The 17,326-nt window shown below is 43.1% G+C and overlaps 1 protein-coding gene across 17 annotated transcripts in view; it reads right to left on the bottom strand.

Annotated features, from left to right (window-relative positions):
- The window catches only part of STOX2 (storkhead box 2), a 210,091-nt gene that overhangs the window by 13,720 nt on the left and 179,045 nt on the right, over positions 1-17,326 (bottom strand). For all 17 annotated transcript variants that reach the window (XM_073798563.1, XM_073798561.1, XM_073798562.1 and 14 more), the window contains one exon: positions 8,900-9,052. In XM_073798563.1, coding sequence (XP_073654664.1) covers positions 8,900-9,052 — 153 coding nt within the window. The remainder of the gene's footprint in view (positions 1-8,899; positions 9,053-17,326) is intronic.

Genomic DNA, 17,326 nt, shown 5'->3' with positions numbered 1-17,326 from the left:
CTGAAATCCAAAGGACACACTCGTGAGAATGAAGAGGGGACGTGGTGTTGATTCCGGAGTTTTCCAAGTATGCTCTGGACTGAATGGTCCCCCTGCCGACCCGATCCCCACGTTCAAGCCCCGAACCCCAATGTGACAGTAATAGGACGTGGGGTGTTTGGGAGGTGATGAGGTCATGAGCGTGCAGCCTCTGTGATGTGGCGTTATGAGAAGAGAAGAGACTAAGCCCTCTCTCTCTCTCTCTGTCTCTCTCTCTGTGACTTGAGGGTACGGCTGCCTGCAAAACAGGAGGAGGGCTCTCACTGGACACCAAGCCTGAAGGCGCCTTGGTCTTGGACTTCCCTGCCCCCAGAGTTGTGAGAAATAAATGTCTGTTATTTCAGCCACCCAGTCCCTGGTATTTTGTTACAGTAGCCCGAACGGACTAACACAGAATCTAACTAATTTTGCAAGCCTCTAAGTAGTATCAGACAGAAACTAAGCAGGATTCACAGGTGTTCATCGAGTTTAGTGTGAATCCTAGTTTTCTCTGATAACTCTTATGGAATATTACTACCAACAGAACAGGAACATATAAAGGCTGGGAAGAGAGACAGGGATGATAGATGGCGTTAGGTGCCTACTGTTGTTAAAAACCTTTACTGAACTGAATAGTTAAAGACAGAATTTTTATTTTGGCCTCCCGGCATGTGGGATCTTAGTTCCCCAACCAGACATCGAACCTGTGGCCCCTGCAGTGGAAGCACTGAGTCCTAACCACTGGATCACCAGGGAGTTCCCAAAGACAGAATATTTTTAAATGAAGAAAAAACGTTTTCGGTATATATAAATTTACAAAAAAGACTTTTTCAATAAAAGCGACTGGGAAACAGGGTTGAAATAGCCATCTTGGTATTGAAAAACAAATCTAAAATACACAGAGGCTACCACGTACACTTGGAGTTACTCCATGCACTCATTCTAAGATTAAGTTTACTTAATAAACTTAATTTTATAAATTATATCAAAGGGCAACTAGACTTGACCATCGTTTAGGATGTACTGTCCAATTTTGAAATCATCACCTTCAAATTTGAAAATGATTGGTGGAATTCAGGTGAGAAGTTCATCCTTGTTGGCATGAGCCAGCAGGATGAAGGTGGTTTCTCAGATTCATAACCAGAGAGCTCTAATAAATACACCAGTGAAAGCTTAGAGGCTCTACATCTATCTGGTCACTGAGTCCCAAACTGCTGTCTTTGCTAGAATAGAAATTCCAGAAAAAAATCACAGGTATTCCTTTGTACAGGGACTGATATCGTTTTCAAAGGGTTTTGTGTGCACATTTAAGCATTGTCTACTTTGAGATAATTAAGAACATACATTCTTAAGAGAGTATAAATTCTCTAGGCTGTAGCGCATTTATTTTATTTCTTTAGTATTCTCCCTGCCTCAGTGCCAGGCAAATCACGGGTGATAATATTTCTAAGACTGACCTGAATGATGTCATTTGGAAATAGGTCAGGTTGAATCATCCTGGCAATATTCAACCGTGTCTGACCCACAAAAATGGCAATTTCAGTGGAGACTGAAAGCGCGCCACCCCCCATTCATATGTTTAAGTCCTAAACCCCAGTACCCCAGAATGTGACCTTATTTAGACATGTGGTCTTTATAGAGATAATCAAGTTAAAATGAGGTCATTAGAGTGAGCCCTAAGCCACTATGACAAGGGGAAATTTGGACACAGAGACATCACAGAGAAGAGACGATGTGAAGAGACCCTGGTAGAAGGCAGCTAACTACTAGCCAAGGGGAGAGGCTGGGACAGATTCTCCCCTCACAGCCCTCAGAAGAAACCAACCAACTCTGATGATACTTTGATTTGGGACTTGTAGCATCCAGAACTGTAAGACGAGCCACCTGTACTTTGTTATGACTGTTTTAGAGAACTACTACAGCTGGTATCACCTTACGCAACTTGCTTAACCTCTCTGAGCCTCTACTGACTGTCATCAAAATGTGGACAATAACAGTACCTACCTTCAGAGGGTTGTTGTGAGTTTAAATGAGTTTAGTGTATGAAGAACACTGCCTGACGCAGTGAGCACTCATAAATGTTAGCTATCAGTAGTCTCAACTTTGGGTCAGGATCCATGGAAACCCCCGTTACCTTCAAAGAACATTGTGTAACAGCCTAGAACAGCTGGGTAAGCTGAGAAGTTTAGGCTCCCCCAATCCTTCCAAAACTATGAAAGTGAAATACAAAAACACTGGAAACGGCCTGCAGTTCTCAAGGGGAGAGAGTCCATGTATGAGTAAGTTACACACCCATTTTTGTTACCCTCTTCAGAGGGCACCCATTGTGATCAAGGCAGAAAAGATAACACTGCTTCTGAATGATGTATTGTTTAATATAATTATTTAATTTTTGAGCTGCATGGTTTCCTTTTTGTCTAAGGTTCTACTCTTGAGCAATGTATGTTGGTTTTTATGCAAATGTATGTTGGTTTTTAAGGCTGGTATAATAACAAATTTTTTTAAAAAAATTTAAGGTAGTTTCTGTACAAAACAAAAATGAGTGCCAATTGAATTAGTGATACAACCCAAGCTATATATTTGCAATTCGTGAGAGCCAACATAATACAGAAAATGCTTGCACATGAGAGGAGCAACTTAAAAGAAGCTTCTATGCCCCTTCTAGTAACACTACTAATATTCTGCTTCTGCTGAACAACCTCAGGGGGCACTAGTCACACAGAAATTTTTCAAAAAGTGGTAAGGCTCATTTAGAAGAATTAGAAGAATTCATGATTGACTGGTTTACTTCTCTGCTATAAAAAGGGAAAGCTGGGCTTCCCTGGTGGCGCAGTGGTTGAGAGTCCGCCTGCCGATGCAGGGGACACGGGTTCGTGCCCCGGTCCGGGAGGATCCCACATGCCGTGGAGCCGCTGGGCCCGTGAGCCATGGCTGCTGGACCTGCGCGTCTGGAGCCTGTGCTTGGCAACGGGAGAGGCCACAGCAGTGAGAGGCCCGTGTACCACACACACAAAAAAAAGGAACGCTGAAGAGTTATTCATAAAAATAGCTATTACTATAAAACAAAAATTTCACTGTATTATAGAATTTGCTGATTGGAGGCCAACCAAGTGCTGATCTTAGAAAACTCACAAAACTATATGGAATCATGACTACAATGCAATCATGTTTACTTACCACTTTCTGAGTGTTCCCAAATGAAGGAATAAGAAAGAGTTTCCAGAGAGAATTTACATTTAAAGTTTTGATGTCTTGGATTTTCAAGTGGATCAATCAAATAATGTTTAATTTGAAAAAACAAATTAGAAACATTCCCTGTCCAATCCATTTTCCATACCCCTACCTGTAAGTCTTCAAAGCTTTACCTGAAAGTCACTGATATTTATGATTATTATTTTATTATTAAGCTCCAGTATAATGACTGGTATCTTCAATTGTCTATGAAACCCAGGATTCCACTGGAAATCTGTAGGGCTCAACGGAAAAAGGGGATGTGGCTGTGATAGAGATTGTCAAGGTCTGCATATTCCATCACTTCCATATTCTAGTCCCAAAGGTCATCATGAGTTTGGATTTTGATAGCGTAAAGAGCAAAGGTAAGCTTTACACTCAAATAGGGCTGGAATCTGACCTCTCTCCTTTCCTACACTTTACATCTCTCAAAGCAAAAACAGATATTTCAATACACTGCATGCCAATGCGAGGTTATTTAGACTTATATACCACTTCAATCTTGCAAATCTGACAATTGTTGGAACAGAGCACATATGTACATGTTCTGTATGGTAAGCATTGTAGACTGAAAACTTAATGGGCTTCTTCGGATGATTTCTTCGTGTTTGTGAAGGACATTGGCTGAGGGGGAATTCAGTAGGAAGCGATGTAAACGGATGAACTGGAGACAGAACACAGTATAGATAATGTTAGTCTCCAGCAAACTCGAAAGTCAACTTCAAGCCCATAAGCAGGCTTATAGGTCTAATTCTATTCCCCTTAGGGTCAGCTTTCCTCCCGGGAAGATCCAGGTGTAATAACTTAACAAGTAGTAGTCCAATTTAAATGATCACTCTGGATGGATGAGGACCTATTTATTTATTTTTAAAATTTATTTACTTTTAATTGAAGTATAGTTGATTTACAATGTTGTGCTGATTTCTGCTGTACATCAAAGTGATTCAGTTATACATATATACATTCTTTTTTATATTCTTTTCCATTATGGTTTATCACAGGATATTGAATACAGTTCCTTGTGCCATATAGTAAAACCTTGTTGTTTATCCATTCCATATATAATAGTATGAGGACCTATTTAGAAAGCTGAGAAGCAGTAATTATTCTTTTCAAACCTTTAAAAAATATTCTTATTTCTATAATGTGAACTGGTATATAAAAGTTGTTTTCAAAAATTTAACCAATATAGGGCTTCCCTGGTGGTGCAGTGGTTGAGAGTCTGCCTGCCGATGCAGGGGACGTGGGTTCGTGTCCCGGTCCGGGAGGATCCCACATGCCGCGGAGCGGCTGGGCCCGTGAACCGTGGCCACTGAGCCTGCGCGTCCGGAGCCTGTGCTCCGCGGCGGGAGAGGCCACAGCAGTGAGAGGCCTGTGTACCGCAAAAACAACAACAAAAATTAACCAATATAGAAAGATGATAAAAAGGTTTAAGTATCGGCATATCAGACATTTTTACTAGAAGACTTTTTAATAAAAAGTTTCTTTAGAATATGGATGTCCAAAACAGGAAGAGGCCAAAATCTATTCTTTCTATTTATAACATATGCATTAAAAATAAGAGCTTGAATGTTTTAATAATATTCAGTTAGACTTCAAAACTTTATTTTCAAGTAGTAAAATAATAAAAAGTAAATAGTGTTACCTTTAAAAAACAAAAAAAATGATATTTGAATCCCTCCAAAGTTTTAGAATTGCACTGAAATACATTTTTCAAACAGAATTTGAACAGTATTAAGTTTTCTAAATTGTTCTGTTCTGAAGTAACTTAAATGATAGCCAAAGAAAAGCAGAAAAATCAAAGGAAAAAAAGAAAAAAAGGAGGAAGAGAGATAAGAAAAGAAGGAAGGCAGGCAGGAAACAAAACTTCATTTCGGGAAATAGTTTAAAATGCAGAGCTACTGCTGAACAAAGTTTTAAATAATTACTACCTTGCCCTAAACCAGTGGTTGGCAAAGTTTTTCTGTAAAGAGCCAGATAGTAATAACTATTTCAGGCTTGATGAGCCATATGATCTCTCAGTTGCCACTATTCAACTCTGTAGCCTAAGGAGCCAAAAACAATATATAAACTAACAAGTGTGGCTCTGTTCCAATAAAACTTTATTTACAAAAACAAGTGGAGGGCCACACACAGCCTGCAGGCCACAGTCTGCCAAGCCCTGCCCTAGACTCAGGTTTGTATGGTGTCCTTGCAAACTTCTAGGGTTGACCAATAAATCATCATATGAAAAAGGTTGTTAGCTCCTCTTGGTCCATCTGAATGCGAGGCCTTGGGATTTAGGGTCACTCACCATAAAAGCCAGCAAAGAGTTGTTCTATGGATTTCTCTACAAAATATTCCAACTTAGTGACACTGTTAGCAGCTGTCTGGCAGTGACCCACAATTACCTATTACATACTTGCTCTGTGTTCTTTCTTTTCTCTATTTTTTAAAATTAATTTAATTTATTTTATTTATTTTTGGTTGCGTTGGTTCTTTGTTGCTGCATGTAGGCTTTCTCTAGTTGCGGCGAGCGGGGGCTACTCTTCGTTGTGGTGCGCGGGCTTCTCATTGCGGTGGCTTCTCTTGTCGCAGAGCACAGACTCTAGGTGCGCAGGCTTCAGTAGTTGTGGCTTGCGGGCTTCAGTAGTTGTGGCTCATGGGCTCTAGAGCGCAGGCTCAGTAGTCATGGGGCATGGCCTTTGTTGCTCCACAGCATGTGGGATCTTCACAGACCAGGGCTCAAACCCGCGTCCCCTGCATTGGCAGGCGGATTCTTAACCACTGCACCACCAGGGAAACCCTCTGTTCTCTATTTTATGGCCCTGTAATGGGAGATATGTAACCAAGTTTGGAAAAGCTATGGGATCTCTCATGAACCTACATAAAAACAGAGGGATTTTAAAAGCAGCTGGGATGTTTGATGTCAGAAGAGGCTACCCAGGTAAAAGGCCAATAGCCTTCCTTCACAAGAGCATTAGTTCATGAACACATTTGTCCCCTTAAGTAATCTCACCTGGGATTCTCTTATCTTACTATTGAACGGAAAAGGAGTCGCCTGGAAGTTAACAGAGAAAGACAGACAATGAAGAATATTCAGAGATAATAAAATGTTAGAAAATTTAAGATAATCAATAGGTTGAAGGGGTGGGCTCATGTCAGAGCTTTTAAAGAGTACATGTAATTTCAAAACATATTACAGTTGACACTTGTACAATGCAGGGGTTAGGGGCACCACCCCCCTCGTGGTCAAAAATCCGGGTACTGCTATCTCTGCCTCAAAAACAGAGGAATTGATAAATGACTCACTCAAGGGCAGGAAGCTGAGATAGTCTGGTTTTGATTCCACATATTGTGATCTCTAATTGAACACAAACATTCCCTTACCCTTAGTTAATTTAAAGATCTATGAAAGGAAAATACAGATACTAGATTTATTGAAAAAAATTCATGGATAAATGGACTTGCACAGTTCTAACCTGTGTTGTTCAAAGGTGATAATTAGAAAACCCCAAAAGGAGGGAAAAAAATCACTGGGAGAGAAATATGAAGTTCCTTTGGGGCAACAGGAAAAGTGGGGAGACTCAACACGGTAGGTGACTATTTAAAAGTAGCCCCTCTGCCGTCTCCCCATGGGTGGGCTGCAATTCCCTACACCTTGACTTTGAGTTTGGCCGGGTTTGCTTTGGTCAATGAAATGTTAGTGGGCGTGGCATGACCAGAGGTCTGAAGAGCCCCAGAGCCCCTGGACTTGTTCTCTTGGGCCTCTGTCACCCCAACGAGCAGAATAGGTCCCCTTCTCCAAAGTGGACGGAGTACAGGGGGAACAGTCACCTGGCAAGTTCCAGCCTGGACCAGCTGACTCGTGGAGAACCCACAGACCAACGAGCTAAATAAATGTTCATCGTCATAGGTCACTGATGTTCTGTAACTGTTACCCAGCATTTGTGTAGCAAAAGCTAATAAACGCAGCCAACAGCTCATTTTACTGAGGTTTAAGGTCTCTTCTAGGTCGAATGAAAAATACATCAAGTGTTTGTCGCTCATTTTTAACATAAGCTCTGTTTCAAGCTAGGGATGGGTTGAGATCAGGCCAAGTTGGCAAACTGGTGGCCCAATAATGTGTTTTATTCGACTTGTATGTCGTCAGCATACACATGTTAAAATACACACACACGTGCAAATTGCCATTATTTAAGGAAATTTATAGATTTCACCTAAAACTGTATTTCCAGATTGTTTTAAAAAATTAGAAGATTTGGCAACTCTGGGAGGGTTCTATATTTTTTTGGGGGGCAGATACAATACACTGGAGCTGAGTAGTGGGCTGCTTCTCTTGAGACAGGACATGAGAATTCCTCAGCTTATCACCACTCCTAACATCTTCTGGCACTGGAGGCATCAGATACTATTCATAAAGTGGCTGGGCTATTATCTTCTTTTTATAATACTTAAGAGAAAAAGACAATCCTGCAATCCCACTCCTGGGTATATATCTGGAGAAAATTCTAACTTGAAAAGATACATGCACCCCAATGGCCACAGCAGCACTATTTACAATAGTCAAGATGTGAAAACAACCTAAGTGTCCATCAACAGATGAATGGATAAATAAGATGTGGGGGGTGTGTGTGTGTGTGTATTTTCTCCCCCCAATAGAATATTACTCAGCTGTTAAAAAGAATGAAATAATGCCATTTGCAGCAACATGAATGGACCTAGAGATTATCATACTAACTGAAATAAGTCAGACAGAGAAAGACAGATATATCAATATTACTTATATGTGGAATCGAAGAAAAGGATACAAATGAACTTATTTACAAAACAGAAACAGACTCAAAGACATAGAAAACAAACTTATGGTTACTAAAGGGGATAGCAGCGGTGGGGGGGTGGTGGCAGAGATAAATTATGAGTTTGGGATTAACATGTACACACTACAATATACAAAATAGGTAAACAACAGCGACCTGCTGTATAGCACAGGGAACTACACTCCATATAGGATAATAACCTATAATGGAAAATAATCTGAAAAAGAATATATATATATAGAATCACTTTGCTGTACACTTGAAACTAACACAACGTTGTAAATTAACTATACTCCAATACAAAAATTTAAAAATTAAAAAAATTTTAAAAGGAAAAAGAACCACTTTGTTTAATTTTTTTCTTTTACTCTAAGGTCAGTTTAATTTATCATATAGCATACTCTTAAAACTCGTCAGGCCGTGACATGAGCATGCAAGATAATGTTTATTTTTGACATTACTCTCTTTGTAGCTGAATCCCTTAGGACAAATTTTCAGTTGTTTCTGACCCGGTCCCATGAATGAAGATGTTCACGTGCTTTAACAAGGTTGTGTTGTAAAGGTTAAATGGAATTGTGGTAGTCTTTCACAGAATTCTTCAAGGATTCTGATTTAATTTCTTTCCATCAGTGCCAATTAAAAACTATTACAGCTGAAGAAGGCAAATTATTTTTGAAGTGACACTAGTGCCTTGGTTTTTAATTACAGAACTAAGAAAAGTTACTGGTCAGTTTTGTCAAACATTTTTCTTTTCCTATTAGACTTAAACATGGGATGAACTGTCCATAGGAAGTCCCAGGGCAGCCAGAGCACACATCCATTTAGGAAGTGCCTCATTCTTTTCTTGTTACCTGGGAAACAGGTGGTCAGGTGCTCCATCAGTGCTTCTTGGGTGACAGGTTTTCTTGCCGAGTTCATTGCGGAGATGGCCAAGCAAAGGATTTCCCCGAGTGGGATAAACTGAGATTGACTGATGGGAGACATACTGATTGGTGACACATCACCTGTAGAAAGACAATTTTCAAGTAAGTGGTTCATTAAGACCCAGCCACTTGTCACACACACACCTCCACACACACGCGCCTCTCCCGTGACTCTCACCTGTTCCTTGTGCAATGAACACAATCAACCCTCAACACTGAGGTGCGTTACAGCCACGTCCTCTCAGGTGGAAAGACGTGCACAGAACGGCGGAAGCTTCCACAAAGAAGACTTGCGTTTAAAACCTGAGATCTCGTTTAAATAGACTTGCTACTGAAAGGCTTGCAACAACGGAGCCTCTTCAAATGATCTCTGCTTTTATTAACTCGGAGCTGATTTGTTTAATAACTGTCATTCACATCTCGACAAATGCACTTGTGGGAACTTGAGGATTCATTCATTCAAACGCTGGGTGCCCTTTGCCCCAGGCACCTGCTGGGGTCTTGGGAGTCACTTGGGAAAGTAAATAAGCCCCCTCCCACCAACATCTCTGCCCTCAAGGAGTTTCCATTTAAGCGGAGGAGACAGACCAACGTTCATCGTGCGCCAGAGAAGGCTGAAAAATAAACTCTGGGGCAGAGAGGGTAGAGTGATGTACGCCAGCCGGAGGTGAGGACGGAGCTTAGAACCAGGAAGTGAGAGGAGGTTTTACCAAGGTCGTGCAGCCTGAACCTGGTGCTGAAGTGAGAGTGTGCCGGGTGGCTGTGGGGCGTAGGGGTATTTTCTGGGGAGCAGCAGAGAAGGGGGACAGGTATATAGGGACTATTAACAGCAAAGAGCTGAGTGCCCAAGGCCTTCATTCTATGAAGGATGGTGCACCAGAGAAGGAATTTAAGGAATGACAATGTCAGATATGAATTTCAAGAAGAGGACCCCGGTGGCCACGTGGAGGATGATCTTACCACCCAGGAAGGGCTCTGGCATATCCTGCACACGTTTGCATCTGAAAGAGCCAATGCAGGTGGGGGGAGGCTGCAGACCCAGAAGCCAGGGGCAGACATGGCAACATTTAATGCACATAACTGCCTTCCTTTCTGCAATCTTGGCGTCACAGTGTGGTGATTTTCAAGTCATGTTCCAAGGAAGGATCCCTAGCATTCCCCAGAGAGGCTTCTGGGGGCAGGGAGGGGTGCCCCCAGCAGAGGGAGGGGTGGGAGGGCAGGGAAATCTGCTCCTGACATCTGCGTGCCACCTGTTTCCTCCTTGGGGTTCTGTAAGGTTTCACTTGAGAAAGGCCATTCAGAAAGGGGGTGAAACCATCAGCGGAGCAGAAAATCTGTGAGCTTCTAAGCTTCTTTCCCACATGGATTTACATAATCTCTCCTCTTGTTTCCAAGTATGATTTCACTCTTGTTATAAATCACCGTGACTAACCAGAACGGGACTTGGGCCAACCTGTGGCATTAAGCAACGGCCTCCAGGAAGGTGTCTGGGTGCTCTGGGGTGGACCAGCCTGCTGCACCCAGCCACAACTCCTAATTTGATGGGGGAATCCTGAGGCCTTTTGGGAAAGAACGTGAACCCTGCTTTGATGGACTGGATGGGAAATGCTTTGATGGATAAAACCAGGCAACAGCACCTGGGAATGAAAACCAACAGGTGAGGGGGTAAGTCTAACAGGTGCACCAGATGGAGCATCAGGACCCCAGTGTCAAAGGTTGAAGCCTGACCCCCATCACCCCCAGGTCCAGCTCAGTCCAACGCTCCCCTCTTTCCTGCAGCCCTCGGGGCTCCCATCAGCTCTGCTGTGGCTCCATTCTCTGTAAGATGTGGGTCTGACAAGAGGGAGACACTTCCTCAACAGCCAGAGAGATGGGGGAAATACACAAATCCAGAGCAGCAGAAACCAGGAACTGACCTAACTTAGAACCCACAGACTGCCGGGGCCTATGGGATGTAAGTCTCATAAAGAGATAGACCTCTGAGAGATGCTCGCAAGTATTTGTTGGGGTAGCAGAGGGCAGAAGCTGGAACACGGAATTTTGGGAGGCTGCTGAGGATGTGAGTTTCACTCACTGGCTGGTGAAGCTCAATTCATATTGGTGACTCAAAAATGACAGAATTGGGCTTCCCTGGTGGTACAGTGGTTGAGAGTCCGCCTGCCGATGCAGGAGACATGGGTTCGTGCCCCGGTCCGGGAAGATCCCACATGCCGCAGAGCGGCTGGGCCTGTGAGCCATGGCCGCTGAGCCTGCGCGTCCGGAGCCTGTGCTCCGCAACGGGAGAGGCCACAACAGTGAGAGGCCCGCGTATCGAAAAAAAAAAAAAACAGAAAACAAAAATGACAGAATTATGTGGACTGTGCCCATCTCAGTAGGCAAGCTTGCTACTGCCTAGAAGAGTGTATTTAAATCTTTGAAAAACTGTTGTACCCTTCATTCAAACACAACCGTATTCTAAAGGCTTCTGTGTAAAGGATGAACTAATGGTGGTGGTGAGACGCAGTAGAGGGGTGTGTTTGGAGCTACTCATGTTCAAATCTCCCCTCCCCATGGTGGCTGTGTAGCTCAGTCATAGCCACTCTAAAGATCTCTCCTGTGGATCCTTCTCTGTCCCTCCACCTTCTACAGGACAGGATGAGCCGCAGTGAGGCAGGTTTCTTAAGAGTTGCTAGGTTGGTTACGTGGACTTCAAAGTCACCTGGCATTTTTTTTTTTTGGCCACGCCACACGGCATGTGGGATCTTAGTTCCCCGACCAGGGATGGAACCCATGCCCCCTGCAGTGGAAGCATGGCAGCTTTTTTTTTTTTTTAAATATCTTTATTGGAGTATAATTGCTTTAAAATGGTGTGTTAGTTTTCTGCTTTATAACAAAGTGAATCAGTTATACTTATACATATGTCCCCATATCTCCTCCCTCTTGCGTCTCCCTCCCGCTCTCCCTATCCCACCCCTCTAGGTGGTCACAAAGCACCGAGCTGATCTCCCTGTGCTCTGAGGCTGGGAAGCAGGGCATCTTAACCACTGGACCTCCAGGGAAGTCCCTGGAATAATTTCATAAGTCAGATGAAAAGGACAATGGGGTCAGCTAACAAGCACGTGGGGGGGTGGGGTGGGGAGATCAAAGCACGTTCCAGTACCTTTGGACCTGTGCATCATTTGGGAGGGTAACACCTTCTAGAATTTGCCTGTCATACTTATGGACTTCTCAGAAGACTAAAGATACAAAAATACTAAATAGGATTTTTTTAAAATAATGCAGGTCTATTTTCTAATTTTGTGTATGTTATAGGGAACTTGAGCTTTCTCTAAAGAAGGAATGACTATTAGCAAAATTAACGAGTTTAGGTCATGCTTGTCCTTATGCTGTTAGCTGAAATTCTTGTTTAGTTTAACTAACAAATATCAAACGTTTACTGATCTTCTAGGTCAGTTTCTTTTCAGTCACTGCGGCCAACCGTCAGAGGCAAGTAAGCTGTAAGTGTCTCTTGAAACGCATTGGTATTGAAAAAGCTCAGTTTCACTATAATACTGAATACGTGGAATAACATTTAACTCAGGAGAGAGAATCAAATGGAATTTGGATGCTCTAAGTGACCGTCTCCACGTCCTCTTGTTTTTATTTTATTTTGTTTATGTATTTATTTATTTATTTGCGGGACGCGGGCCTCTCACTGCTGTGGCCTCTCCCGTTGCGGAGCACAGGCTCCGGACGCGCAGGCTCAGTGGCCATGGCTCGTGGGCCCAGCCGCTCCGCGGCATGTGGGATCTTCCCAGACTGGGGCACGAACCCGCGTCCCCTGCATCGGCAGTCGGACTCTCAACCACTGCGCCACCAGAGAAGCCCGTCCTCTTGCTTTTATACTGCACTAAGATAAATTACTTCTCACTCCCGTCCCACCCCACCGGCCATCCTGTGTCCTCTACACCCACATGCTTCCTGGGTCTCTTCCCTCCACTCCATCTGCCATGCGACCCCTACCCCAGGTCACTGTCCCCCTCACCTGGCCCATGACAATGGCTTGATGCCTCTCAGCACTCTCTCCTACCCAACACTCCGTTCTCCACAGAGCAGTCTTCTTAGAAAAGCGTAAAACACGCTGCTTCCCTGCATGAAATCCTGCAGTGACTGCCGACTGCGCCTAGGAGATCGGAACTCCTTGCCGGGTCTACGCTGGCCTGAGCCTGTCCACCCACATCTGGGACCATCCACCGACCCCTCTTCCGCTCCCCCCTACAACATGCTCACAACTTCCTCTGTTCTTTGAACTCACCAAGCTTTTTCCCCACTCAGAGCCTTCGCCTTTGTTGAGCCCCTGCCTGGGATGTGCTTCACGCAGATCTCTGCAGGACGGGCTGCTTCTCCGCCTCTGGGTCTCCATTTAAACAGGGCCTCCTAGGGAAGCCCTGCCCAGGCACCCGATCTAATGCTGTCCTAAAACCACAGCACACTCTCTCTCATGTTACTGGATACTATGGTTTATAATAAGAAATATATGTTTGGTCTTCATCCCCATGTCTGGCACAGAGCTCCTAAAACCCTTGGAATTTCCTAAGTGGTGAGAGAGATCAAGGTATCTTTGTTACATCAGTGAGGTGATTTTTGGACCCGCACCTAAGGATGGGGGCTCATAGCCAGGAGAACTAACCACGTGGTTACAGGGTTGGAACTTTCAGCCCCGCCCCCTGACCTCCACCGGGGAGAGGAGAGTGGCTAGAGGTTGAATCAATCTTCAACGGCCAATGATTTAACCAAGCATGCTTATGTAATGAAGCCTCCATAAAAAACCAAAGGATGGGGTTCAGAGAGCTTCCAAGGTTGCTGAATACGTGGAGACTGGGGAGGGTGGTGTACCTCCGGAGGCATGGAAGCTCCGTGCCATCTCCCTATTCCTTGCCCTATGCATCTCTTCCACCTGGCTCTTCCTGACTTGTATTCTTTTATAATACACTGGCACACTAGTAAGTAAAGTGTTTCTCCCCGTAAGCTGCTCTAGCAAAGTAACTGAACCCAAGGAGGGGGTGGTGGGAGCCTCCAATCTATCACCAGTCTTTCAGAACACAGGTGACAATCTGGGCTTGCGAGTGACATCGGTGGTCAGGGGTGGGGTGGGGTGAGGGCACTCCTGTGGACTGAGCCCTTAACCCATGGGATCTGATGCTTTCCAGGTAGATGGTGTTGGAATTGGGATGAACTGTGGGACACTCAGCTGGTGTCAGAGAATTGCTGGTGGAGTGGGGCCCCCCCCCCCACTACTGGAATTGGTACCAGGGTCCTTCCAAGTCACTGTCTTCACTCTCTGAATGTGTGTATGTGTGTACTGGTATACTGTCTGTCTCACCCACTAGAATATAAGCTCCAAGACAGAAGGAAACGTGAACCCCACATTCCTGCATTCTCAGTGCCTGGAATAACGCAGAGCTCACCCCAGACACCCAGTACTTGTTTGCTGAATGAATGAATATCCACTTACAACATCGGAATCCAAGGGATTGCTCAGGGTATCCAAAGAGCTGTGATTTTATTAATATATGTTGCTAAATAATTGCAAAACGAACACAGAATTTAATGAGACCAAATATACTTAACCATGAAATTTCTAAGACTCTCCCTATTAATTTTGCCCCAAACATAGCAGTTACCACAGAAAAATAATTATACATTAAGTGAGGGCTAAGACATGCATTTAAGATCTATATAAAAGGAATTATAGGTACCGATCAACACAACACAACATCTTATTCAAGTTTACAATGATTTTCTTTGGATCTTATATCAGACCTACTTAAGGAACCAACAAGTCATTCTTAAAATATGCTACTAGAAAATTCTTCCAACAACTGGACCACATTTATGGTCAAAGAAGAAAACAAGGGAATGTAAATACTGCTAAAATATTATTGGTCATCATAATCTATAGAAACGACCACATTTTGCATAAACTATGAATTGTTACTTGTCTATAATTTATAGGATGGATTTTTCTATTGCCAGAATTAGTTCTGAACATATTCATAAAGACAACTCCGGGAAAAGCTCACGGCTACCTTGTGGGCTAGCCAATTCTTTCTAAAATGCTATAATTCTGTCCTATTGTTCTAGAAAGCAGGGGTAAATAGGTTTTATCTCAGCTTTATTTTCTTATGAACATCCATTTAAGTCCAGTCCTCAGGGAACATTTGTCAAATCCAGGATCATTCAGATCAAGCCAAGCACGGTGCCTTGGACAGAGCAGGCATTCAATAAATTTCTGTTAAATGAATTTAAAATGTGAGAAGGCATGACAATATTACAATTCTAAGTAAACCTTGTTGATTTTAAGAGCATTTCACATTAGATTTCAAATACCTCAGGGAATATTTGGACACTTCTTTCCTTTAAGGTACTACAGTCAGGCTAAGAAGTATGAGGACAAAGGTAAATGTGTCCGGTGATGACGAGGAGAGTGAAGGATGCCGTAGCAGAGGCGGGAGTGAGCGTGTGCGGGGCACGGCGCAGCGCGCTGAGCTGGGGATGCTGACGGCCTATTCTGGCACATCTGGAGCAGGCTGGGGGTGAGACGGAGAGAAATGCAGCCTCCTCGTAGACCAGAAGGCTCCACACTCTTACCCTTTATGCTGACAGGAACCCTGTGTATGTTTATACAGGGGAATTACATGACACGTTTGTGTTAGAAAATCACTCTTGCGCAACTGTAGGGAACAAACTGGTGACTATTACCACCGCCAGGCAACTGAAAGGAGGGTCTGCGACAACAAGCAGACATCACGCATGTGCTGACTTCCTGTCTTTTATCTTCTACAGATGGTGACTTCCACCTCAGAAATATCTTTATCAGGCCCATGCATTTTTACTATTTAACCCCCTCTATCTGCTCTCCCTTCCAACTTCTGGCCAGTTACTTTAGTTAGGATTCTTTCAAAAAATTCTGTCTCACATAATTCATCCTTTCAAGAAATTTATTTGAGTGCCTCTTAGATACCCCAAACCTCTGAAACTTGAGTTCCAAAATTGTTCCTATCTTGGTTCTTTTTGTACGAAAAAAAAAAAAGGAAGAACTATAATAAAGCTCAGTCCTCTATGAATGCCATTTTCCCCAGTCACTAATTTAGGTTCTCTGTGCTCCCCAACCTTTGCATACGCACGGATTGGGGGGGCAGGGCGGGGGAGGGACGCAACTAAGAAGATGTGACTTCCATGACAACCTACATCCACCCCTTCCCAGATGATACCCATAGCTTTCCAAAAGATACCGACCAGAAAGACAAACGTAAATCTATTTCCTCTCATCTTAAAGTACCCATCTTCATACCCATCAAATACGAAAAGGAAAGCTGTAATTTTTCCAGGTGGATCACATCACAATAAACTATAATACAACCTTGAAAGTTCCCCAAAGTTCATCTTCTATCTTAGCCTTCTTTAAATAATCTTTTTTTCCCCAAGTACCAGCATTCCGTTCAAATTAGCCTGTTTTCCTCTTTATTTTCACATACTGTTTTCCATTGTAAATGTCAATTCACTCTGTATTCTGGACTGAAGTTACCTTTGACCCTAACGAAGTTCATGAACCGAAGCAACCTACTTACAAAGGTAGTTCTGAAACTGTACTAATTTATCATTGGGAAACTGCCAGTATAAGAAGGCATTCAGGAGATAGTTTGATAAGCGCCCAGTCTCTAATAACAAAATATAATTGCCACTCTGTGTCTGCAGATGAGGGTTGGGATGACATAATTTCAAAGATTCCTTCAGACTCTCAAATTCTTTGATTCTATATCAATGCAGCAGAATTCTGGCATAAAAGCATAATATAGTACTGCTGTCTACCTCTGTTTCCGTCTTGCTGGAGAAAACTAGTTTAATGCTCATCCAACCGGAAAAAGTAGGCTGTAATTTTAAAAACGACAGCAAAATAGATTGATTGGCTATTAACTTTTTCCCGTGTAATAAAGGCTTCATAATTTACTCTTTTCTAACTCAAAGTCTTGCTCCTCAGGACCAAAGTGTGCCTGTTTTTGTTCTCTGGACTGCCAAAATTAACACTAAAGTTAAAATTATAGATGTCAATAAAACTACCACATGCAGTAGATACCGTGACTCATAAAAATGGTCAAACACGCCTGTAAAATGTACAGTGGGCACAGTGATAATACAGGTCTATTCCTTTCAACAAACTATTCATAGAACGACGAATGTGCCGAGTTTTATCTTCAATACCCTTGGGCCTGGGGAAATCATTAGCTCTCTGAGGTTAAGTGAACAGTTTCTCGGAGGCAGAACGAATCAGATGAATCTTGTGTTTTACAATTTAGTTCAATTTATTAACCCCGATTTTATGTATAGGTGTTGTTT

Source organism: Tursiops truncatus, chromosome 21, assembly GCF_011762595.2.
Source record: "Tursiops truncatus isolate mTurTru1 chromosome 21, mTurTru1.mat.Y, whole genome shotgun sequence".
Classification (NCBI taxonomy): domain Eukaryota; kingdom Metazoa; phylum Chordata; class Mammalia; order Artiodactyla; family Delphinidae; genus Tursiops; species Tursiops truncatus.
Note: the sequence above shows the minus strand (reverse complement) of the source record. Positions and strands in the feature narration are given on the sequence as shown.